Genomic DNA, 26935 nt, shown 5'->3' on the forward strand with positions numbered 1-26935 from the left:
TCTCACAGGTGTACAGCATGGACAGACACAGCTCTCTGCTCTCTCACAGGTGTACAGTGTGGACAGACACAGCTCTCTGCTCTCTCACAGGTGTACAGCATGGACAGACACAGCTCTCTGCTCTCTCACAGGTGTACTGTGTGGACAGACACATCTCTCTGCTCTCTCACAGGTGTACTGCGTAGACAGACACAGCTCTCTGCACTCTCACAGGTGTACTGTGTGGACAGACACAGCTCTCTGCTCTCTCACAGGTGTACTGCATGGACAGACACAGCCCGCTGCCCAAATGTCTAACCTAGTTTCCAGTCATTAAGTCTGTGCAACCCTGCCAGCGCTCATGAAGGCAGCATCCGTATGTGAAGCCTGATGAAGATGTGCAGACAAGAGACGAGATGAACAGGAGGATTATAATAGCCTGCTAGTGCTACCGTCTATCACATACGCAGGGCTTATAGCCTGCTAGTGCTACCATCTATCACATACGCAGGGCTAAAAGCCTGCTACTGCTACCATCTATCACATACGCAGGGCAGCTGTACTGGAGATACGCTAGATGCTAGATATGCCTATTAGTGAAACCATACTTATAATAGTATTATTTGTCTAATACTGAGTTCTTTCTCAACACACTCTCTTTGTACAACAGAAATAGTAATACGTAAATTATTTCTCCTTTTACTGCAGCACGTCTCAAGGTCAAAGCATTTTCTTTCACCATACAAGACAGAGACTCCTTTATTAAAAGGCATCCGGTCCCACAGGATGTCCCCCCCCCCCCAGGATGTTCCGTAGGACAGTTCCACAGGACATTCACAGGATGTTCCCCCCAGGAGGGTCTTACCTTTCTTGGGCTGGGGGCTGCTGCTGTTGCCGGGTGTGGAGGGTCGTCCATCTGACTTGCTGGCGGGGGCAGTTCTGGAGGGGGGGTCTGTCACCAGAGAGGAGTCTGTGATGGTGGTGTCGTCTGCCTTGAGCGGGCTGCTGGCGTCCAGGTCGTTAGGGCTGGGGTTGGGGGAGGGGGGCAGACCTGGGCAGAAGACAGTCTATAGTTAGATTCACAAACTACTCCAACATGCAGGAGGGCCTTTAGAGTTCAACAGGTTTGGTGCACCGACAGGTTCAAGCCTTCTGACAAGCATTAATCTGTTTGGTGAGTGTATGTTGAGCGTGTGTGGCAGGCACTTTTTAAACAGTTTGGTGAGTGTATGTTGAGCATGTGTTGCAGTCATTAAAAAAAAAAAGTGGTGCAGTCATGTTTGTTGTCTGAGGCCACCACTACTTGATTGTCTTTTACGTCACAGGACATCGTCGCAGGACAGGTATCTGCCTGTCTGCCTCTTCCACTTGTCAGGTCCAGGCAACAGGAATTCCCTAATCCCCACTTTTTAATCTCTTGTTTTGGTGAAGGTGTATTGGTGTGGTGTTTGTCATCAGAGCCCACGGCTGTATGTTTATCTATGCCAAATGTACCTCACAGGGCAAGGTCAATGACACATCTACCTACCTACCTCTACCTCCATCTATCGCTGTCCTTACACAGTGGCTATGACCCTGCTGACAACAGCATTTCTTTACTGTAAATCCTGAGGTGACCTTCTTCTGTGGTCTACCATCAGTGGAATTCTTTATTGATTTTATTCATGCTTTATAGTACCAGTCAGTAGCATTAAGGGCATCTCCTAATTTACAGCAGCTAGAGGCTAGAGGCTGGAGGCTGGAGGCTGAGACTAAGGCTGAGAATGAGAATGAGGCTAGAGGCTGAGAATGAGGCTAGAGGCTGGGGCTAAGGCTGAGACTGAGGCTGAGGCTGGAGGCTGAGGCTGGAGGCTGGGGCTGGAGGCTGGGGCTGGAGGCTGGAGGCTGAGGCTGGAGGCTGGAAGCTGAGGCTGGGGCTGGGGCTAGAGGCTGGGGCTAAGGCTGAGGCTGGGGCTGGGGCTGAGACTGAGGCTGATGCTGGGGCTGGGGCTGAGGCTGATGCTGGAGGCTGAGGCTGGGGCTGGGGCTCTTTACAGCAGTGCTCTGGCTCCATTAGTGCCCCATTAACATCTCATTCACACCCCAGCCCTGGCATCACATCAGGCATCAGTCAGCCCACTATATTAAAGCAGACAGACTTCTCCTTGGAATCTCCCTCTCTCATCTTCCATCTCTGTCTAACGCTCTCTCTCTCTCTCTCTAGCTCTCTGGAGTGTTGTTCATATCCCCCTCTCCCTCGTCTCTCATATCTGCCTAACTTCCTCTCTATGTGTGAATGGAGTCTCGCATCCCTGTCCTTCCTCCCTCTCTCTCTCTCTCTTTCTCACTCTCTCACTCTCAATCTCTGTCTCTGCAGTTTCTCTGCCTTCTCTCTCGGACTCATATACACTTGCTATCTCATACCACAGATACAAACACACAATTTTACATATACAGAATACAAACACACACACAATTTTACATACCGGTAATACAGAATACAAACATCACACACACTCAGGTATTCTTGCTATTTCCCACACATACATTGTACGCATCACACACACAAACAAACCCACACACACACTCATTCGACCTCATGTAAACGTATTCACACGCACTTATGATACAAACAACTGCGCACAGGCACACATGATCAGGGCAGCGCAAAAAAAAAAAACATACACACACACACACGCCTGGGAGCACAGAGAGACAGCAGGAAGACATGCATTTTAGGTCAGTCTTTCTCCCGACCACAGATATTACGGAGCAGGCTGTGAGGTAATCACAATAACATACCCGCTAATCCCATCAAGAAATCAGAACTGAAACGCCATGAAGTATATTTATAAGGAAGGGTACATTTGTGCTTACTGTTACAGACAATGTTTCTGCAGCAGGTTTCTTTTGTTAAAATGAATCACATAAAAACAAATCTCCTGCAGAAAAAATATATTTTGATACGGTTTACCAGATGCACCAGATGCACAGTACAAACAACAAACTAAATCATCTTCAGCAGCAACTCCAACAAAGCAAGAGGAAAATAACAAGAAGCTGGAGGGGTCATAACAAAGACCATAATATCTTGGAGAGCCTCACTAGTAAATATCTACAAGATGAAGTCAGAAACCCTGTGAAATCATTAGCATGTACACAGAAAATGAAGCCCATCAAACACAACAACCAATCAACCGATGGAACCAGGAACACTGTGAATATCTCATGGTGTAGAAACAGCAGGTTATCCTATTTAAATATCAACTACAGTAGACAACTTTGGTGTCCTGTATTGCACTGTAGGGTAGGATAAGATTGGATAGGATAGTACAGGACACAAGAAGGACACAATGTTATAGGATATAATACGATACGGTACAGTACGATACGATGCGATGCGATGCGATAGGATAGGATACAATATGCTACGCTATGTACGATACAATACAATACTTGTGAGTAAACCAATGCACAACTGTCCACCACTTGTGTAGTTTGAGGCAAAGTCTGTCAGTCTGTAGTACTCCAGACACACCAGTCTACAGACATGGCTGTTAACCTTTGACCTCTGAGGGGTAAATGGCAGGTCAGCTCAGACAACCATCAAAATACACACACACACACACACACACACACACACACACACATAGGGGGTTCCCACAGACACACACCCTTAAATCGTTTAAATAACAACAATAGGTAAGAAAAATCAAGAAAATGTGGTCTGTCACCAGAGATAAAACTGAGTGTGTAAATGTCTGAGTGAGATATTCTGTGAATAAATACTGTGAATAAAATGATTACCACTCCATATAGGTGGAAGGAACATTTCAGTTTGTTGCACAGTGAGCAAAACCTTCTCGCAACTGTTACGCAAGTGATTTACTGAAGAATAATTGCCATACTCTGTGCTTCATCTAGAGATAATTCAACCCTTTTCTTTCGTCAAGAGGAGGGTCCCACATATGATATTGTGCTCACTGAAACACAATATGAAGTATCCTGTAAGCCTGAACACTGGGGCTATTGTGTGGCCGGCTGTAACGGCAGCTAGCGGAGGAGCAGTGGTGGATTGTGGGAAGGGAGCAGATTATTGTGGTGTTGTCTTCTGGCCCGGGGCAGCTCACGAAGCCACGGGGGCCGGAGCGGAGGACGGACGCTATGACGACCGGTCTGCATGGCAACAGGAACTCTGCCAAAACCACATGAGTCTCACACTGGAAAAAGCGGAGGGTCTGCTGTAAGGAAGGTTGTGTGTGTGTGTGCGTGTGTGTGTGTGTGTGTGTGTGTATGTGTGTGTGTGTGTGTGTGGGTGGGTGAGGGTCGGGTTGTGTGTGTCTGTATGTGCAAGGGATGGGTGGAAGGTTGTGTTTATGCACCTGTGTGTGTGGGGGATATCTGTCTGTATATTTGAAAGCGTGTCTGTGCATATTTGTCTGACCGTGTGTTTATGTCAGGATGTTTTGCAGAAAGACAAAAACTTTAAAGAGAAAAGAAAACGCACCTACAGCACACACAGACAGAGAGAGAGAGAGAGAGAGAGAGAAACATGCTCCGACAGGCCCAGTCTGGGTGAGCCAACAGTATAAACACTAGATTAGTGAAAACACTGCAACACTGATCATTAAACTAATGAAAGGTCTTTCATTGGGCCACAGTACTTACATGCTTTATTACATACTGTATACTTATGACAGAACAGAGGTTTTGCTATCCCATAATACTATCCTATTGCACCAGTACTGTCTACATGGAGTTTTCATAGTTTCAGTTTGCCCACGAAGATGAAGCAGTCCACTGACACCAGCCTAAGCAGTCCATCCAGTAGCCCAGCATATTATATACATTACATTTATGTCCAAACTTTGGCATGATGCTCCATGCCTTTTTTACTCTCTAAATGATATACTAATCTTAAACTAATACAAAAATATTATGCCAACTTTGCTTAAAACGTTGAAAAGAATGTTTCATCTTTAACTTCATGTCATGAGACAAAGGCACACAGAGGTCAAAGGTCAGCTCAGACACACCAGACTGCCCGCTCTCTTCTCTCTAACTGAGACGAATAACGCTGAAGGCCTGGACTGTTCAATACCAATCAAGTCCTTCTCCATGGGAACCTGCTGCAAATGTATCAGATTCGTCCACTCATCAAGCTGTATCTCACTGGTGAGGCACATCAAAGATTCAGCGAAGTCTATTTTAGCTGCTGAAACACAAGGGAGTTAGTCTGGGCTAAGCCTTTGCCACATGCGCACCAGTCAGCTCCTGTAACGCCAGACCCCCACCCCCCCTACCCCGCGCGCCTCTACAGTACAGGAAATGGGGTCTGTGGCTGAAGTGTGGTGAGCTTTCACAAGAGGAGTTTTATTGAGGGAGAGAGAGAGAGAAAGAGATGGAGAGATGGAGAGAGAGAGAGCGATAGAGATAGAGTAAAGAAATGAAAGAATGAGAAAGAGAAAAAGAGGAGAGGAAAGAGGGAGGGAGAGAGAGATGGGGGAGAGAGTTGGAGAAAGATAGAGGGAGAGAGAGAGGGGGAGATAGATAGAGGGGGGAGAGAGAGAGATAGAAAGGGTGGGGAGAAAGAGAGAGATAGAGATAGAGAGGAGGGTAGAAAGAGATAGAGAGGGGGGGAGATAGATAGAGAGGGGGTAGAGAGAGATAGAGAGAGGGGGGGGGGAGAGATAGATAGAGAGGGGGGCAGAGAGAGATAGATATAGAGAGGGTGTGGGAAAGAGAGAGAGAGGGAGGGGGGGTGGGGGGAGAGGGGTTGAGAGGGAGAGAGAGAGGGGGGGGGGAGAGATAGATAGAGAGGGGGGCAGAGAGAGATAGATATAGAGAGGGTGTGGGAAAGAGAGAGAGAGAGAGGGGGGGAGAGAGAGATGGCTATTCAGACTCAGGTTGCAGTCCCAGAGGCGCGACAGACTTGTTAAAAATAGGAATGGGTGACTGAGTGCCCCACAGAGGGCCACACCCATAAAAGGTACTGGGTTTACCATTGGGCATCACGAGACCAGCAGACACACACACACACACACACAAACACACACACACACACATGTACACGTACACGTACACACACACACACACACACACACACACACACACACACGTACACAGATGTACATATTTTCTGTGATGTGTGCTATCCATCATTCCACCAGTGTCACTCAGCCTGTAAACAAGGAAGGACAGAGGGCCCCCCGCAACAACAAATGCTGAAATGTACGACAACTACAACCTCTCCACAGGTACCATAATACCACATCTGCACACTTCTGAAGTACTGTAGTACCGCACTCACATAAGCCTCCATAAGTGCAATAGGGTCCTGCCTACACACTCCAGCAGATAAGGCTGATCAAACATAACCTTCAGCTGCGTCAAGGCACAGTGAAGCAGTGCAGGGCAGAGATGCAGGTAAGAGGACTCAACATGGGAGGACAAGCAGAGACGCAGGTAAAAGGACAAGCAGAGACGCAGGTAAAAGGACAAGCAGAGACACAGGTAAAAGGACAAGCAGAGACACAGGAGGACAAGCAGAGACACAGGTAAAAGGACAAGCAGAGACGCAGGTAAAAGGACTCAACACGGCAGGACAAGCAGATACGCTGGGAGGGGAGCTTCAAATGTATGTATGTGTAAAGGCAGACACTAATGGGTAACTGCAAGTCAACTATGAAAGTATCAATTCAAACCACCTTTTTTTGTGCCGTTGTTTGCAAGGCAAGACTGTTGGCAATCAGCTAGCCTGCTACTTTTCAAACACACTCCGTAGTGGCTCCTTTCATGAGTGCTTGCTGAACCATACACACACACACACACACACGCACACACACATCCCACCGTGACAGATAACTGCTCCCCAGGTTCAGAAGCCTCTTCAAGGAGGGAGAGATTTGCTATTGTGTCTTTCCACTCCATATCTGGCCATGCTGTGTGTGTGTGTGTGTGTGTGTGTGTGTGTGTGTGTGTGTGTGTGTGTGTGTGTGTGTGTGTGCCACTGTAGGAGGAGTGTTCAAACAAGGAGGCATTTCAAGCAGCAGTCCCTACAAGATTAAGCGATGTCACATTTTCACAAATTCAGGTAAATTCAAGGATGTCTTGCCTTATAATTGTTCATTGCACATTTCTCTTAGTATTACCGCCAAAAAAACCATGGAATTCCTATATTACTTGTTTTCACAAAAACATGACATTCAAGGATTTCCTGCTATTGCGTGTTGCAAGTTCTCCCGTATTACAGCAATATTTACACAAACTGCAATGCAATGTCAGCATTATTTGCAATTGATTTTAATTCAACCCAAAATCACCACAACTTTGACAATTCCTGCAGCAAATTCAGTCACTTTCGCCGAAACAATCACAACAAACCCTCACAACAAACAATCACAAAAAACCCTCACAACAAACAATCACAACAAACCCTCACAACAAACAATCACAACAAACCCTCACAACAAACAATCACAATAAACCCTCGCAAGGCCAATGTGAGACTGAAACAGCACAGAGGTGGAATTAGGTGGGGGGTGATGCCGTGCATGTCTATGTCTGAATGCGTGTGTGTGAGTATGTGTGTGTGTATATTTGGATGCCTGTCTGTGTGTATTTCTGAATGCATGTGTGTTTGTGTGTGTGTCTGAGTGGTCCTGTGTATGTGTGTGTAAAGTGACGGTGTGAGCAAGAGAGAGAGAGAAAGAAAAAGTGAGTGAGTTTTCAGTGTGTGTTGTTTGGATCTTTGTGTGAAAATGGCCATTTGCATGTGGGTTTGTGTGTTAATATGTTCCCTGGCAGGGACAGGCACAGGAGTGGGCTAAGGTTGCTTGGGCAACTGCCCGTTTGCCCTCCTCAACGGAAGTTGCCCCTCCGAAGGAAATATATATATTTGCGATGAGGGGACGGGGGCGTGGCAGCGGCGGTTAGTGAGAGTTTAAAATGATATTGGCAAAATTTGCGATCAGATGACGGGGGCGTGGCAGTGGCTGTGACAAAAAAAATTATGTGTTGCCCCTTTTTTCCAGGGCAGAGCAACTGCCCTTCAAAATTCCTGTGCACGTCCCTGTTCCCTGGCAAACACCTAATTGTGAGTGTGTGTGTGTGTATGCATGCGTGTGTGCCTGTTAGTACCAGCTGAATACTTGCTCTTGTCCCTGTTTGTGTATATCTAGTGTTTACATGAGACCGGAAGTGGCGATGTGGCGTGTGTTTACGTTACATCGTTACATGTGAATCTGTAGGTATGTGTCCATGTGTTTGTGTGTGCAGATGTTCCTGTGTTCATGCAAGATTGTGTCAGAGTGTTTGTGTGTGTGTGTGTATGTCCATATGTTCCTGTGTGCATGCAAGAAGTGTGTGAGTGTCTGTGTGTTTGAGTGGTCCTGTGCATGTGTGTGTATGTATGTAAATGTGTGTGTGTGATTGTGTGTGTGTGTGTGTGTGTGTATGTGTGTGTATGTGTGTTTGAGTGGTCCTATGTATGTGTGTGTGTGTGTGTAAATGTGTGTGTGTGTGTGTGTAAATGTGTGTGTAAATGTGTGTGTGTGTTTGACGAGCCATCAGCATTAGTATGACAGGGCAGAGAAGAGGAACTGGGTTAGGCAGCCCTCAGGCATGTGCAGTATGTGCTTCCCCTCTGTCTTCACCGATGGCAACTGCACAGTGGAAAGAGCACGGCTCTAACAGCCAATCCCACGAGGAGCAGAAGAGGCTGCTTCTGTGTGTGTGTGTGTGTGTGTGTGTGTGTGTGTGTGTGTGTGTGTGTGTGTGTGTGTGTGTGTGTGTGTGTGTGTGTGTGTGTGTGTGAGAAAGCAAGAAAGAGAGAGAGAGAGAGAGAGAGAGAGAGAGAGAAAGAGAGAGAGAGTACAAGTGTTTTCAACTAATTCAGTATCTTTAGAAAATCTGTTAAAACTCCCTACCCAAGGATTGTATCTACTGTCGTTATGGCCTGTGTATGCTTGACACTATGATTTGTGTGTGTGAGTCTGTGAGAGTGAGAGAGAAAGAGAGAGAGAGAGAGAGAAAGAGAGTGAGAGAAAGTCTGTGTGTGTAATGCATATAACCCTCCAACATATTAAGAAGGTGGCCCTGCTGCAGGATGTACTCAGGCAGAGGCAGAAAGCTCACCTGAACAATACGGAGATTCAAATCCACAATGCCCTTAACCACAACACTAGTCACCTTAAGATGCACTCAAACCTCTGCCCTTTCACAATACACAGAGCAGCTGACATTTGACGCTCCGCTTAAAATAGAGCATAACATTAGCTGACATTTAACTCCTGAAATGAAACCAACTATTTATGAGCATATCAAGGGCTTAATCCAAACCAGACACTAGCATTGCCCTATTGTTGCTGGAAGCTCCTTTTCCAAACAGGTCTACAGACATGCAAAAGTCTACAAGCAAAAGATGTGTTCTGGTTAGGGCTTTCCCAAAACATACAGCAAATTCAACCCATTTACCACTACACCTTATAAAAGAAACAGGTATATCTCCATATATAGTATGTATATCATCATTTTTATATATATTTTTGATCCGTAAAGTGAAAGATGATGTCGACATTGGTGTGAAACACACAGAGGCCTGGGGGAGACTGCTGGGTTAGCCTCTGAGATAATAGCGTAGCATAAATGGACTTAAACCCTCAGCAGGTACCGTCACTCCAGTGTGTTTAGAATGTTGTAAAATAAACATTCTAAAGAACACCTGGGTTCCTCAAATATAATGAGGAATTTTAGAATTTTTCATTGTTGTTGATGAACACACACACACACACACACACACACACACACACATTCATCCACCCTCATTGGTTTAATTCCATCATTGTTGTCTAGTGTATTCTAGTTGCATAACATAATGCTTCCTGTGGAAATGCTTCCTGAATGGCCGTTTAAAGGGCGGGTTAAAAATGTCACCCAGCAGCGCCCATCATGCATCAGATGGGTAAGGAGGCTTGATGGAGAACCGCTGCTGCCGCTGCCACGCCTGGCCTGAGGGTGAGTGGGATGTCAACAAACACCACGGCCTGACGAGAGGGGAGGGAAGGGCATGATGGGAAAGGAATGGGGACGGGGCTTTGGGGGGGGTCAAAGACGCAGGAGGGCCAGCATTCTTATTCCTCCAGCTGAGTGGAATGTGATCCTCCAGCCACACTTCTCCCACGGACCCACTGAGTGTGTGTGTGTGTGTGTGTGTGTGTGCAAGTGTGTGTGTGTGTGTGTGTGTGTGTGTGTGTGTGTGTGTGTGTGTGTGTATGCTAAGGCCTGTGTGTGCATGTCTGTATCTGTGTGCATGTGTGTGTGTCTCTGTGTGTGTGTGTGCATGTGTGCATGTGTGTGTGTGCATGTGTGAATGTTTAGGCCTGTGTGTGCATGTATGTACAGTATGTGTGTGCATGTGTGTATGCTACATGTGTATGTGTGTGTGTGTTTGTGTGTGTGCATATGCTACATGTGTGTGTGTGCGTGCATATGTGCATGCTTAGGCCTGTGTGTGCATGTATACAGTATGTGTGTGCATGTGTGTATGCTACATGTGTATGTATGTGTGTTTGTGTGTGTGTGTGTGTGTGTGTGTGTGTGTGTGTGTGTGTGTGTGAGTGTGCATGTGTGTATGCTACATGTGTGTGTGTGTGTGTACATGCTTGCCTGTTGAAGTGGGTCACCCACATGTGCAGTGCTCACTCACACAGAGAATATGGAGCGGAGCAACAACGGCATGAGCAGGCATGAGCAAACGACTGAAGGAGCGCATGAATCATGGATGGCCCATCAATGATGTAGCATCTTCACTCAGCTCACGACCCCCCTCCCACACACACACACACAAACCACCACCCCCCCAGACTCAAACACACACACACACATACCACCACCACCCCAGACACACCACACACATACCACCACCACCACCCCCCCCCACACACACACACACACCACCCCCTCGACTCCTACTGCTCATTACTGTGTCAAGTTCAGATCAAAACGAATGAAAAGAGGGAAGAAGTTAAAGTGCTAGAGGTGCTAAAAGATGAAAGAGTCCAAGAAATGAAAACCAGATTAGTATGCCCCGCCCACACACACACACCCCCTCCCCCCCCAACACCTATCCTCCAGCTCACGATACTGAAAGAATGAAGTTCATGTCGTTATCATAATCATAATCTACCCCAATGGCACTGCATGAGGAGCAAGCAGGGGTGAACAACGGATTGCAGAGGCATCTTGTTAATGGAAAGCTTTAAGCTCACAGATGGAGAAGGGAGACAAACGCACCTCCTGCTCGTCATCGATCAGCAGCCGCATGGAGTTCAAATTAAGAAGAGATGAAAGGAGGAACAGGGAACACAGACCTGGGAGGGGTACGGAATGACACAGCAATATATCGCAAGGACGGCTGAGGGGAAGGAGTGACACAGCAATATATCACAAGGACGGCTGAAGATGCAAAGATGTGTGGGGAGAGGTAGGGAGTGGTTGGCGTGGCGATGGCTGGCCAGGGTGTGGCGGGGTGTGGCGGGGTGGGTGTCGGTGGTGGGGGGGGGGGGGGGGGGCATCACACTTGTCAGCTCCACAGCTGAAAGCTCCCGTGGAGGGGGAGACACTGGCACAGTACCAGCTGGATGCAGATGATGGCATGGCACAGCACATGGGAAGCCACGCCACACGGGCACAGAGCCAAACGCCAAAGCGCCACCTGTGCCATGTGAAACGCATAAAACTGTTCCCTCCTGTACACCAGCCATGGAGAGCTCAAGGACAGACAAGACAAGGTCAAGCACTAAACTGATAAGGCTGCACTTTCATCGCTCAGACAAAGAGGAGGTATGATACTATCTACTGAGTGCACACCATGTTGCAGAACGTCTGTATGTGGTCTGCAGTATGCCAGTATGCAGGTAAATGGTGAATAGACGGCTCTAGAATTGCTGATGATTTCTGAATGAATTGATTTTTGGTGAATACTCACATCCCTACAATTTCCTGAATGACACCTCACAGATGATTTGCAAACCAGCACTCATGACACCCTGCTCAAATCAATTCCAATTTTTAGGAGCATTCCCAGTATTCCTGATGACTAGTCTTCTATTCCAAACTCTAAACCTCCGTAGATAGATCAGGCTGACAATAGTTTTTCTTCTCCCCACACCTACATCACCAATGTTATAACTGATAACCTCCTACAATACTAATGTGATAACTGATAACTCCCTACATCACTAATGTGATAACCTCCCACATCACCAATGTGATAACTGATAACCTCCTACATCACCAATGTGATAACTGATAACCTCCTACATCACCAATGTAATAACTCCCAGGGGGGCGTCTCTCCTGGAAACAAGAGTTAGCACCACCTTCTCCGAAACACAATCAGTTGCCATGACACTGAATGGACCAAAAAGAACCTAACCAAAAGCATAAACAAAAAGAAATTAATTAAAAAAAGACACAAAATCCACTGTGGAACTAATGCATGCGTGACATGAAGTATCTTTGTTATGGTCTCCAGCACACTTCTCACTGTTACTAATAGAGCACACTACACACAACGTGCCAGCGCTAACACAGAAAGCTACAAACGCACACCTTTGTGTGTCTGTGTGTAAATATATGGTATGTGTGTGCATGTACGTGTGCAAATGTCTGTGTGTATGTGTGTATGTGTGTAAATGTGTGTTCATGTGTGTAAATGTGTGTGTGTGTGTGTGTGTGTGTGTGTGTGTGTGTGTGTGTGTGTGTGTGTGTGTGTGTGTATGTGTGTGTGTAAATGTGTGTGTGTGTATGTGTGTAAATGTGTGTGTGTTTGAACAGCCGTAGCACATGTGGAGGATGTTTCTATGTCAGACATCCGTCAGGAGACATGCTTACACTCGCAAGAGGAAAACTACTGTATGCCCTGTAACATTCCTGAGCGGTTGGTCAAACTAAACTCTGTTTGTGTTCACATAAACAGCCTCCGCCCTATTGTGACAGGTCTTGTCATGGCCAATAAGGACGGTGTTGCTGAAACTGTGACTGCAACAGAAACCAGTACATAGCCCTGTATTTCAAAGCAGAACAAAATGTCCGTATGGACTAATGAACACACCCAACCTCAGCTGCCTTAAGGCAGGGAAAACTGCAGAATCAGCAACACTTGATCTTCAGTCTCTAAAACATGTGGCTGCCATCTTTGGGGTAATTGTTCATGATGTTGTGTGAGAATGGTCCTTCTGTGTGCAGCATCATGTGTAATCTCGGATACGTTTGTTTGCGCGTGTGTGTGTGTTAGTATGTTAAGGTGTGTGTACGTTTGACGAAACAGCATGTGTATAGATATGCACCAAAAATAGGGTGGGCATGCTTGTTTGTTGTGCATGAATACCCTTGGTTGGGTTGCAAGGTTTTTTCGTGTCTGTGTGTGTGTGAGTGTGAGAGAGAGAGAGATGTGTCTGTGTGTGTGTGTGTGAGAGAGAGAGAGATGTGTCTCTTTGTGTGTGTGTGTGTGTGTGTGAGAGAGGGACAGTTATTTACAGCGTAAGTATCTGGCACATCCCCCATACTCTCCAGATGAGATGAATAGGCTCGGCCATAGCAACTACACCTCACTTCACCCCAGGCAATCTATGCAGATAGCAACAGTATGTCATAGCCATCCTACTGGCCTACTGCCATGTGTCTGTAAGCTCTTAAAGGGATAGTTCGGTTTTTAAGACATGAATCTGAATAGCTTCCCCGTCACCAGTGTCATGCAATCATGAATCACTTACCCCCGACAGCGTCCTGTGAGCAGAGTTCTCGTCCAGTTTTGGTCAAACCGAAAGTAGTCCGGCAGGTTTGCTAGACCCAGCAAAATAAAAAGTTTCTCTTCCCAAAACATTATGTGTTCAAAAGAGTGATATATTTGCATCCCAAAAACATTGTAGTGGAAAAAGTCACACCTCGTTATCACTTGGCCCTATTTTCAATACGCTCGATACTGCAGAGTCTACGGCAGATACTACTAGAGTCTACCGAGTTTTGATTCGCGAAAGTTGATTCGCGAAAGTTTGATTTGCCAAAGTTGCCTGAGAGAAACGTCCATCACAGGAAAACGATGAAAACTGAGACAACATTTGATAAAATTGACATAAAGCATCGTTTTTCTGTGATAGACGTTTCTCTCAGGCAACTTTGGTGAATCAAACTTTCGCGAATCAACTTTCGCGAATCAAAACTCGGTAGACTCTAGTAGTATCTGCCGTAGACTCTGCAGTATCGAGCGTATTGAAAATAGGGCCAAGTGATAACGAGGTGTGACTTTTTCCACTACAATGTTTTTGGGATGCAAATATATCACTCTTTTGAACACATAATGTTTCGGGAAGAGAAACTTTTTATTTTGCTGGGTCTAGCAAACCTGCCGGACTACTTTCGGTTTGACCAAAACTGGACGAGAACTCTGCTCACAGGATGCTGTCGGGGGTAAGTGATGCATGATTGCATGACACTGGTGACGGGGAAGCCATACATATTCATGTCTTAAAAACCGAACTATCCCTTTAAATAATCTGATTTGATCAGTCTTGCCATGTCACCTATGGGAGAAATATGCTGCATCTTAGGCCACATACCATTTCATTTACATTGGGGATGTTGATAAAAAGATTGCATCTCCTCCAATAACAGAGTTGTCAGACCAACAGACCTCATTATCTTCCCCGTCACCTTACATGGACCACCACACACCACAACAAAACATCTACCTCAGCTACAAGACACTACTGGGTTCAAGCAGTAACTGATTGCATCCAACCCATTTGAAAAACATGATAATTTATACAAGTGGTCTTGTGATAAGTCAAACTGGCCTCTCTAGGCCTCCATAGATCTACTGCAGCTACCACCCCCCCCCCCCCCCCCCCCCCACACCCCGGCCCCCTACTCCATAGATCTACTGCTGCTACACCCCCCCCCCATCACCTCCTCCCATCTTGCATGTACAGCAGAATGCCCATGACCTCTGCAGCGCTCACCTTATCTAGCTGTTGGCAGGGCTACTGTAAGTGGAGCATGGCGGAGCAGGAATGACCTTCTTGGCAGCACCGGGTGGCCAGGACATGGGGGAGAGGGATAGGGGGAAGGGCGTTCTCATGGTGGCAAATAAAAACAGGGAACAGGAGCTAAAGCGGGTCACTGTGCCAGCCCTGTTATTATGGGATGGCTCCTTTACAGGTTTCTGCCACAGCTGGAGGTAAGGGGTCGGACACAGGCACACAAGGCTCTGCTCTGGGGAACAGGACAATGAGAGGAGTGAAAGTCACTTCCATATCACCGCAAGACTTAAATCAGATGGGTAGCTAGCAATCCTTCAATATGAACCCTTGCTAATGATTTTCTGCCTTCTTAATCAATTACACTTGGAAACTCTGCAATTCTTATTGATTAGTGCAGCGTGTTAATTTATCATCAACACCTTTTTGTTCAGCCATGTTGATGTGAAGTGCTATAGTTGGCAACAAAGACCTCCTTAAAATATTCTAAAATTGATTTGGACTGGACTTTGTACTTTTACCTCACATAGGGAAAACTCAGAGAGGCAGATGTCTAAATCATTTCAACCGAGCTCAGTGTAGTTAGCCTGAGTTGTTGTTGGAAAAATAAAATGGAAGCTAAAAATATTTTAAAACTACGAATCCCATGTAAATGTAACATGAGTGCAATGATTCATATGTGGATGAGTGAGAGGGGATCACATCAGAGCTCCTTCCTTCACCACAAGGAAGTGGAGGTCAGAAGAGCACCTGAACTTCCTGCCTAAGCAATTCCGACCAAAACACACATCTCTTTCTCTCTCTCTCTCTCTCTCTCTCTCTTTCTCTCTCTCTCTCTCTCTCTCTCCCTCCCTCTGGGAGGTCAGGTCACATGACACAATGAGCAAGCGTTTTCCTGGAGCGAGGATGGATGGTGACCTTTCCCTGTGCGTTTCCAAGGAGACGTGACGGGAAACAGACGTATCCACGGAAACAGTCTCCTTCGTGAAGCCCTCTGAGTCTGAGGCAGCCGGATGTCGTCACGTCACGTCCTTCACAGGACATCTGAGGCCGAATGAGTAGCACAGCGTGCCTCGCACCCCTTTGCAGAAGTAACAGGATGGAACTAATGACATTCGTTTGGAATTCACTGATAACAACGAGACTGGATAAATGACTCGACGGTGCTACACTTGTTTCCGATGCAGACCTTGCCTCCTGGTTAGAACACGTCCTGGTCAGCCATGTAATAAAGAGATTAGAGACATCGGGACAGGAAAGGACACTTCCATGTATGTGTGTTCGGCTGTGCTCCAAAAACCGAAATGATCCGAGACAAATGTCAGGCTCAGCCCTGGTCAGGAATGACTCTGTTGGTGATACATCTAATTTATGTGGGCCAGTGGGTGCACAGTGGTCTGTGCCAGGCCGGGTGTGTGTGTGTACTTGGGGGGGGGGGGGGGGGTAGAGGGCTGGTGTGTGTGTCTGTGCAGGTGTGTGTGTGTTTGGTCAGAGGTTGTAGGAGTGATTGGAGAGTCAGCTTTAGGGGGTGGTGTGTGTGCATGTGTGGGGTGGTTTGGAGGGTTAGGGTAGGGGGTGGTGGTGGTGCAGGGGGGGAGGGGTTGGTGGGTCTCTTGTGGTGCCCAGATCCCTAGCTCCTCAGCTGTGGTGCTAATATTAGCACTCGGGTCCTGTGACCGAGCACAGCGTTGAAGGGTGACAGTGATGGTGGCAGGGCCTGGGTGTGAGTGTGAGTGTGTGTGTGTGTGTCAGAGAAATGGAACGTGTTGAGGAACACAGGAGTGTATATAAAGTCCACATACACAAGCATGCTCACACACACACACACACACTCACACACACACACACACACACACACACGTGTGTGTGTGTGTATGTGTGCGTGTCTTGGGGTGTCTTATCTTGAGTCCACACACACGGTACAGACTTGCACATAAACAAATAAATCCACGTACGCTTCCACCCACACATGCATACATACTGCACACATTTGTCCTCCAGTCCACACACACACACACACACACACACACACACACACACACACACACACACACACACACACACACTTCAAAGGCACAGCGGGGCTACAGCTGCTCAAGAGGCCTCTGTGCCTACACATGAAATATGCTGCTGAGAGAACGCAGGGTCACAAGAGCAGCTCCTGAACACAACACAAACAATGGAGCGATACAACAAAAGATAGATAGATAGATCGATTGATAGATAGATAGATAGATAGATAGATAGATAAATATATAGTTAGATAGATAGATAGATAGATAGAAAGAACAATAGATAGATAGATAGATAGATAGAACGATAGGTCGATAGATATATAGATAGATAGAACAATAGATATATAGATAGATAGATAGATAGATAGATAGAAAGATAGAACAATAGATAGAACGCTAGATAGATAGAACGCTAGGTCGATGGATAGCTAGATAGATAGAACAATAGAACAATAGATAGATAGATAGATGGATAGAACAATAGATAGATAGAGCGATAGATTGATGGATAGATGGATATATAGATAAAGAGAACAATAGATAAAACGATAGATAGATAGAACAATGGATAGAACGATAGGTCGATGGATAGATAGATAGATACCGCATGTAGAGTAGCCTAAGGCATGACCCAGCCAACATGAAAGAGACCATTTTTTGTGTCAAGAAAAGAGCAGCAACCCCTTCACTGGTGTAGGCAGAGCAGGGAGAGACGGGTGGGGCTAATAGTCAACAGGGCGGGGCAGAAATACATTAAACATGCCAATATCCATTAAAGGCAAAGGATATAAACAGCAATGCTGAACCGAAGAGGAATTATAAACATTTATGCTGAACAAAACGTTCAGCTCTTTCCTTTTCAATGAGCTCCTCCTCCAGGGAGGGCCAAAACACTATAACAAAACAATGAAAATATAATAACAAAAAAATCAACATACAGTAAATCTAACAGGAATGACATATATTAATGTTTAATGAAACAATATATTCAACATATAGTAAATCTAACAGGAATGATAAATATATGTTTAATGAAACGCTTGGTGAGGATGACACATGAATGCCTGTCCCTTCATTAGGGCAAGGAGACTGCACTAACTCTGATGGCATGCAAAATCACTCTCATAAGACTAGAGGAAAAAAAGAAAAAGTCTTTTGTCTTTCGTCCAAAAGCCTATTCGCCAAGAGCAGAAGGCAGATCAACATGCTGAATCTGGTGTTCTGTCAGAAACCACCAAACTCAACGACACAGGACCAGTTTAAAAACAAATAAAAAGCTCCGGCCAAGCCAACAGCACAAGCACAATCTGTCGAGCCACTTATTCCCACCAGTCCATCAATACTACTGTACAACACAGGTCTGTACTGACTCAACAGGGTTCACATAAAATAAAAAATAAAAGCTTTGATGTTGGTGAAAAATAGGTTATCTCCTGCAGACATTTGTCACAGTATCACTGTGTTAACTCCACGGGCATGTAATTGCCTCGGTCCTAAAGAATGATAATTTAGTGCCTAATGACATACGCAATTAGCCATTAATCTGCATAAATATGCACGCAAGTGGTGATTAACATTTTGAAGTGGAGCACAGGACAATGACACACATTGTACAGTTTCTCACCACCTCTCTCGCCCCTCTTCAAACCATGACCTCTTTTTTTTCCCTACAACAACTGATCACACGAAACCCTAAAATGACCTGGGCGTCCAATTATTTTCATGTTTAAAAAACAACAAAAAACACAAAGGCAATTCGGGAACCGTAGATGTTGTTATATAACGCGAGCATGCCTCACCCACAAGCTACAGACATGGCGTTCTGCTGGAGGGCGTTAGGCTGCTAACACACACACACACACACACACACACAAACACACACACTCACACACCAACACACTGTGCTACTGGTGTCCTCATTAACTAACTCCTCACTGTGTTATTATAACACTCTGTTATTATGGGATTCGCCTGGTGCTCTCAGGCCATATTTCAGCTGAGGTTTACGTTGGGACATATTTTAGTCTGGCCGCCCTCGGGTCGCGTGGAGCCAGAGTCGTGTATACTTTCTGATTTTCAGGAGCGCCAATCGTGTCTGACCACATGACTGCACGTCCGGTTTCCCATCCTGTGTGCCCTCCACTCCCCTGAGTTACTTTTACAGAACGAGGAGGAAGTAAAGAGATGTCGGAAAGGACCATTTACATCCTTCCTTTTTCACATGCTGCATTGGAAACTGAACTGGAATTTCCGTGAATGCTGCAATAAGCCACCACAAAAGCCTCTCCAGCTTCAGTTGTGACTTTAGCGTCCTATCTGATCTGTCATCCCTCAAAGTATATCAGGACTTGTAGCACTCCTAAACTCAACAAAGACACAGCTCCATTTCGTCTAGTGTGGACTGTTTTGCAGTAATTTATCAGGTTCTCTTCACTTCAACTACGTCCCAACCATACACAAGCATTAATTCATCATCTTGGTAAAAACTAAAAACATGAGAATGAAGCCTTAGCCAAACATCTTTAAGGGGCAATACACCATTAACCAATACACCATCAAGCAGCATCAAGTTGGCAACATTTCTTTTTAACTGAATTTTTAAAAAACAGATGAGCAACACAGCAAGCAGAAAAACTAAGGATGAGTAAAATATGCTATTTACAATTTCAACTGAATAAAGATAATATCTGTATAGCCTGTAAGCTATAGGCCTTCTTTAGTTGTTTGCAATACAGTGTGTGTGACTTGTTTTTACATATAAACTACAAAAATGATTTATTATTTTTAATATTTTTTTCTTTTTTTTTGTGAATTTAAATGATTCTACTGCTTTCTCAAATATATCTATGTTTGGGCTAGTCTAATTCATTTTGGACACCCACAATCTGAATAATGGCTACCAGGAATTTAGAAATGTTGTAAGCCTGTTAAGGTGTATAGGCCTGGCCAAAATTGGCAAGAACTGCTGGCTTTGCTTGCATAACTCTTACGGAGGCATAGAAGAGGTTCTCACAGAAGCATTTCAGAAACAAAGTGCATCAGGAAGAGGCACAGGATCCTTGTTTCCCCTTTCACATGATGTTGAACCGCAGCCAGGAATACTGAACCAAGAAGAGAGGAGTGCCTGGGAAGGTTATCATTTTCATCTCACGACTGCTTGAACAGAAATGCTAGGACTGCAACTCAAACATCTGCTTTTAAAGACATGTATAATGCGCTAACCACATCTGATACTAGCACATTAACACTTTTGAGATAAATTCAAATCTTTTGAATCTCATAATTCCTCATAAATGCACCTACAAGTAATCTTAAATATATGGTACCAATGGTAGATCAAAAGGGGGAAAAGCTGTCTTTGAAGGGAGCTCCCAAGCCTCCCGTTGTAAAGAGAGACGAACAACATCTCTTTGAACATGTCAGATCTTGGCCTGTGCTGGGGATTTTTTTTCAGCCCACAACTTGGCAACAAAGCATCTAATGTTGTCAAAGAGAAGACACTCAGACTCGTCCTCCCCTGCTGCGGATCCTGAAGCTCAATGGGCAGTCAGGATCTTGGGCATAAACATTTCCTCCTCACAAAGTACACTGTCAGAAGGTCAAAGGACGACGCAAATTAACTTTAGGAAATGGCTGAGGACCAAGGCCCCCTACCTATCCCACCTATCCAACACACGTCTGACAGAATAGACATGGGACGTTCTGTATCTCCTTGGAAGAATAAACCGTAACACGTTCGATATCTCCTTTGAAAAGTAAACCGTGAGACGTTCTATATCTCCTTGGAAGAGTTAACCGTGAGACGTTCTATATCTCCTTGGAAGAGTAAACCGTGAGACGTTCTATATCTCCTTGGAAGAGTTAACCGTGAGACGTTCTATATCTCCTTGGAAGAGTTAACTGTGAGACGTTCTATATCTCCTTGGAAAAGTAAGCCGTGAGACGTTCTATATCTCCTTGGAAGTGTAAGCAGTGTTGGCTACAGCAAAGATAGACGTAATGAGTGCACAGGGGGACTCCTCTCCCCATGGTGAGTCATGGGAAAGGAATGCAGCTCTTCTGTGTTCCCTTTAAACAATGGGTCTTTGACGGAACACGGAACACAGAACACAGAACTCAATAGCATCACCTGCACTGAAGCCCCTACATTTAAAACCCTATACTGTCCTGTCACTGCACAGTATGTTTGTAATGATACAGGCTACCAGCATTCTCTCAGTTATTCATTATCCATCTGTCATTGCTGGGGGGGGGATTGTTGGTATGTCTTTCTGATATAATTATATTACAATTTTATATTAGAATTTTTAGGACAATGAAAACTACATTGCAGTTTTAAAACATCATACAGTACATCTCATAGGTTGAAGGTAGCTTGCAATTCAAATAGACCATACTGACACACGCCTAAACCACATATTCCAAGCCTATGAAGCCAAAGACGCAGTCAAGGTAGTGTTACACCTCAAGTAACACACAAGACTTCATACCAACTGATACACTTGATGCCTTAAAACTAGGTCACTGATATGATGTTTTTTTTCCATGCAGATTTCTGGCATGGCGGCTGAGCTTGGCACCCTACAGCATAAACAAACACCAAATACATGGCCTATGGTTATCTCTCAGTGAGATCTGGGAAATAATTATCTTCCTTTATTACTATCACAAGCACAAGCACAGTCACTGGCGTTCTGTCACATTTCGGTGGCGCACAGGCTGGCTATTTGGGTTCTATCAATGGTGCACTCTGCAATTTTTTTTTTGATGGAAACAAGAATGCTTATAAGCAACCAATAATGGTGTTATTCTTTAGAAACAATAAAAGATGATGTTCCCAAGTCTTCCGCGCATGTTGCATCTCAGCCTCAGGGGACTGGAATGCCTTCCAGGCTTGAAAAATGCAAAAATGCTACAACCCCTCAATGACAAGATTCACAGCATTGCCATTTAAAGATCCAATGAGTGCACAAGGATATTTGTAAACTGTCTTTAAACAGTTGCATTGTAGATATACCTTGACACCCAAATCAACTGCAACTTTAACTTGAAAATCTGCACTTTATTTTATCCGCTGGTAGGCCTACTGTTTGGTTCAACACTAGATGATGTGTTGGCTGCATAGTGGGGGCAGGTCTATGACATGAGGGGGGAAAACGCATCTGATGGAAATCATCTAAACATGTATCAAGGTGTAGTGCTGGTGTAATGGGATGAAAAGAGGTAGGCTACAGTGGTTTACAGGGGTGTATTGCAAACTGCCCACGCACAACGTATGGTGTAAACGGCTCATAACGCGGGAATGCATTTGCATTTCGAAAGAACTGGCGTTCTACCGGCCGTTCCGCTCCGGTTCGTTGTGATGTATTGAGCTTGGGGTGGGGGCCGTAAAATCAAGGTGTCACGACAAAAAACGTCCACATCTGGTCCATGAACTGGTCTGTGTTACCTACAGCATCATTACATTCATCATGACTGTGCCATGAGAAATGCGCATCGGTCTGAGATTGCGCGTAATTGTCCTCATACGCCCGCAAGCTTCCTCAGCAATAATGAAAATGAGATTGATGACATTGTATGTGTCAACATTTGACAATCTGTTTGTATGTAGCCTACGCGATGTAACAACCGGGTAGCACGTCGTAAGACTCGAGTAAAAAAAAACGTTTGGCCACGTTTTCATTGAACTACAGCATGTTTTTCAACAAGCTGACATCCAATAGATCATCGAACAAATCATAACTCGTAATGATTTAGCGTATGTGAATATTACACTACGTCTATATGACATTCCCTGTGAAGACAACGTTTGAATTTCATTTTTACACTCGACACAACCTACCTTTGTCTGACAGTGTTAGTTTTTCTTCGAAATTGATCTCGAGATCTTTGTTCTCCATTTTCTCCATTCAAAAGCCTCGGTATCCTTTTCCAGATTTAGTCATTCCTTCACTAAACTCACGCAGGAGGAGGAGAGAAGGAACTCCCAAGATTTCTCACTTCAACACACCCAGCAGCGGCAGCCTAATGACTGCAAAATCGGAAACGTAAAATAAGTTTCCTGTTAAACAAACGGCAGTCTTGGTAAATGAATAGTTCTCGAGCTAAGACACTCGTCGTCGAAAGCTATACTACTTGACAAAATGTGCAGTTTAAAAACCGCTCTGAAAAATAAAACCGTAATGAGGGGCCACGTCCACGGACAAGCCCATCGCAGCAAGACTGCTTGAAGAATGTCTATGCGGGATGGTCTTTGACTCTCCGGCGGACTGTACCATATGGTAGGGACACACTTTTTAAAACAGTATCATGAAGATCGCCCACGTTTACTCTGCCTACTGTAACCCCTGACAGAATAAAGGTTGATGGGACAATGATGTCAAGTGGCACATGTGTTGACTCTGCGTGGCACACATAACGGACATGTCAGCCGAAATATGGGCATAGCCGAAAGATCCGATTCCCCTCTGGTTGACACTATGCGTCCTCTTCACTTCAGAGCGAACGAACGGTTGGCGGGGAGGTAGACGGTCGTGGAACGTCTGCATGAATGCCTCATGATGAATGTTGTATGTGCGGTGTGAGATGCTGGAGTGTGACATTTCGTAAACCGTTATTTAGTCAGGGCAGGGATGAAAAGCCCTTAAACAAACTGTGGTGCCTATAAATTAAATGTTGTGAAAATTATTGAATTTTATTTTTCAGTGTTTTAAGTTATTCTGTTATGATGACGACAATCGGTTCCACATTTAACCTATTCCTTGCAAACAGGGAACAGGTTAAGTGATATTTAATAATCTTAATCTGCAATGCCAATAAATCTTGGCCGATTGCTTCAGTATATATTTTTGCTGCAATGCTGACATATGTCTGCACTTTTAGTCTAAACTGTCTAAGCCTAAGGACACCACATCGTCTAAAAAGCCTAATCATCGTTCTACTTTACACATTTGCTATAAGGCTATTTCAGAGTGCGCCATGACTGTCCCCAAAAGACACAAGTTATAGAGTAGGCTAAACTGTATCCATTTTTAAAGAGTTGAGAGTGTAAAGCCCGATTCACTCATCTCACCTTGGTTCTTCTGATTCAAATTCATATGAATTATAGATTAAGTGTCAAGACAATCTGGGAAGCTACTGCAACAGGAGAGAAAAAATACACACATAACATAAACAAACTCAAAGATGGGCAAGCAGACGACTGACGCAGTGAAGCATAACTGATGTTGTTATGAAAATCGACAGGGTTTTATTCAGTTAAAGGAAACTTTGACCTACTTCATGCCAGGCTGATACTATATTTACCCATGGCATTTTAACCTTGAGGCACACTACACCTACACAACCCCACGCTATGAAGGGAAGCTTTGGCCATGCTTTATTTCAGACCGTAATCAATATTGATTATCAATAAAATAAAATATTTCAAGGTTCAGTAAAATAAAACACTAACAGAGGTGTGAGTCATGACAGACACACATTATCAAGGGTGTCTTATAAGGACTACTGAAATAAAGAAATCTGTGATATACTGTATATGCTTAAAACCTTTGGTATTATTTAACTCCTAGCTGATTACACAAATGAACTGTTAAAGGTACTGTATGTACAGTAGGGTTAAGGGTGCGCTATTAGCAGAAATGCAATAAAGGCTATTTATAATCATGTTTTCATATAGTGTATATTCACCTGTAACTACAAGTCGCTGTGTTTTCGTTAGCTCAGAATGAAACCTTCATATCTACATAGGGATTGGGTCCTCTTCCACAAGGCCCGCCATGTTTTTCTACAGTAGCCCAGAATGGACAAATAAAAAACACAAGCACGAGAGGGCTTCTCATACACGCTGGGAAATGGAGAAGTATTCAGTTGGTTGCAATCTGCAGCCTCACCCCTAGATGCCACTAAATCCTACATACTGTACCTTTAAAACCAAGTTTGTGTGCTTATAAAACACAGATTCTGTAATCATGTAACATTAAAAGAAAAGGCTGTAGGTCTGTTTATTGGGGCACTTCTGAGAGAGATGATGAAGGTTCTTGAGAGTATGAGAAGGGTTGGTCACCATGGGGATTTTGGTGGTACTTGGAGATATTATAGACTCCACACAGTAATAGGAATTTAGGTTGGCACAGGCAGTTCACCCCATGATTGGATTTGAATAAACGACTGGAAATACAGAGAGCGAGAGAGAGAGAGCCTTGAAAAATGGGTGTCACTACCTACATGTCACTTTCACCATGTTACTAAGAGTGGCAGCCTCTGACCCAAGAGACAAACACTACTTAAGTTTAATCACACTGCTGTCCCGTCTCGGAATACAGTGCTCCCCCATTTTGTAAAGCATCATCAGACTACCTCATTGTTGGACTAAAAGAGCTCAGCTCTTGCTGAGGTCAGAGTTGTTCCTGGAATGAAAATAAAAAACACGGTGTGTCGTGTTGTAAGAAACAAAGGCAAATCCGGGGACATCTACCTCTCCAAAACAGTGTGTTTACATGCCCTCGGTGAGAGCAGACACCAGACTCTGTGAAAGGATTCATTGTGGAAGGGATAACCATACGAGGAGGACTATAAGTGTAAGAGGCCTGTGTCAGGTGCTGTGGTTAAATGTGGTGTATGTCTGATATTTTTTTCAGTTATTGTTTGTACTTACATAAGCCTCAGCCAAAGGCATTGGAATCGTAATCAGATTATAGAACTGTTTTTACACTTAGGAAATAAGAGGCCGTCGTGAATTTTCTCGATGTGGCACAAAGCTTTGCTAAAGAGGAAGGCCTGGGTGGTTATTACACAACCAAATATTATTAATGCTAAAAGCTAATCTTAGCTTTGTTTAAACCATTTGGAGGATTCTTCAAGTAACACAAACAAAGCACTTCTCCATTCACTGCACTCCAACCAGAGCTATCTAATACAGATGCAGGTCAGCACAGACACACACAAACACACACACACACACACACACACACACACACACACACACAAACACACACACACACACACACACACACACACACAAGCCAAGCACTTCTCCAGTCATTTAGAACAACCAGAGCTGGTGGTGGAAAGTGGATGTGGGGATTGGCAGACTGGAGCAGAGTCTTTTTCTTCCGTCTGCTGGTCAGATTCATATCTAATACAGATGCAGGTCAGCACAGACACACACACCACACACACAGACACAGACACACCACACACACACACACACACACACACACACACACACACACACACACACACACACACACACACACACACACACACACACACACACACACACACACACACACACACACACACACACACACACAAGCCAAGCACTTCTCCAGTCATTTAGAACAACCAGAGCTGGTGGTGGAAAGTGGATGTGGGGATTGGCAGACTGGAGCAGAGTCTATTTCTTCCGTCTGCTGGTCAGATTCATATCTAATACAGATGCAGGTCAGCACAGACACACACACCACACACACAGACACAGACACACCACACACACACACACACACACACACACACACACACACACACACACACACACACACACACACACACACACACACACACACACACACACACACACACACACACACACACACACACACACACACACACACACACATACCACACACACAGACAGTCCGGCTAATTGCTGAAACAACGTTCAGAGTGCCCTATTAACTGGCCCTGGGTCCTTGTAACTGACCCGTAACTGCTAGGACAACTCTAATAGTTCTCATATGCCCACACACACACACACACATCAGCGGCGGCCACGCTCGGGTGTTTCACTTCCCTTATGGCCCCTTTGATTACAGCTATAGAGACAGTTGCTCCCCAAACACAGACGCACACACACACACACACACACACACACACACACACACACACACACACACACACACACACAGAGACGCACACACACAC

The 26935-nt window shown here is 44.9% G+C and overlaps 1 protein-coding gene across 2 annotated transcripts in view; it reads right to left on the bottom strand.

Moving 5' to 3' along the window:
* The window catches only part of LOC308381474 (uncharacterized protein), a 50599-nt gene extending 27375 nt beyond the window's left edge, over positions 1-23224 (bottom strand). For both annotated transcript variants that reach the window (XM_080859047.1, XM_080859046.1), the window contains exons 1-2: positions 22854-23224; positions 845-1030 (exon numbers count right to left, since the gene is read on the bottom strand). In XM_080859047.1, the coding sequence (XP_080715173.1) occupies positions 845-1030; positions 22854-22920 (253 nt within the window). In that variant the 5' untranslated portion in view covers positions 22921-23224. The remainder of the gene's footprint in view (positions 1-844; positions 1031-22853) is intronic.
* Positions 23225-26935: the final 3711 nt, after the last annotated feature.

The sequence above is a fragment of the Sprattus sprattus genome (assembly GCF_963457725.1).
Source record: "Sprattus sprattus genome assembly, chromosome: 20".
Lineage (NCBI taxonomy): Eukaryota > Metazoa > Chordata > Actinopteri > Clupeiformes > Clupeidae > Sprattus > Sprattus sprattus.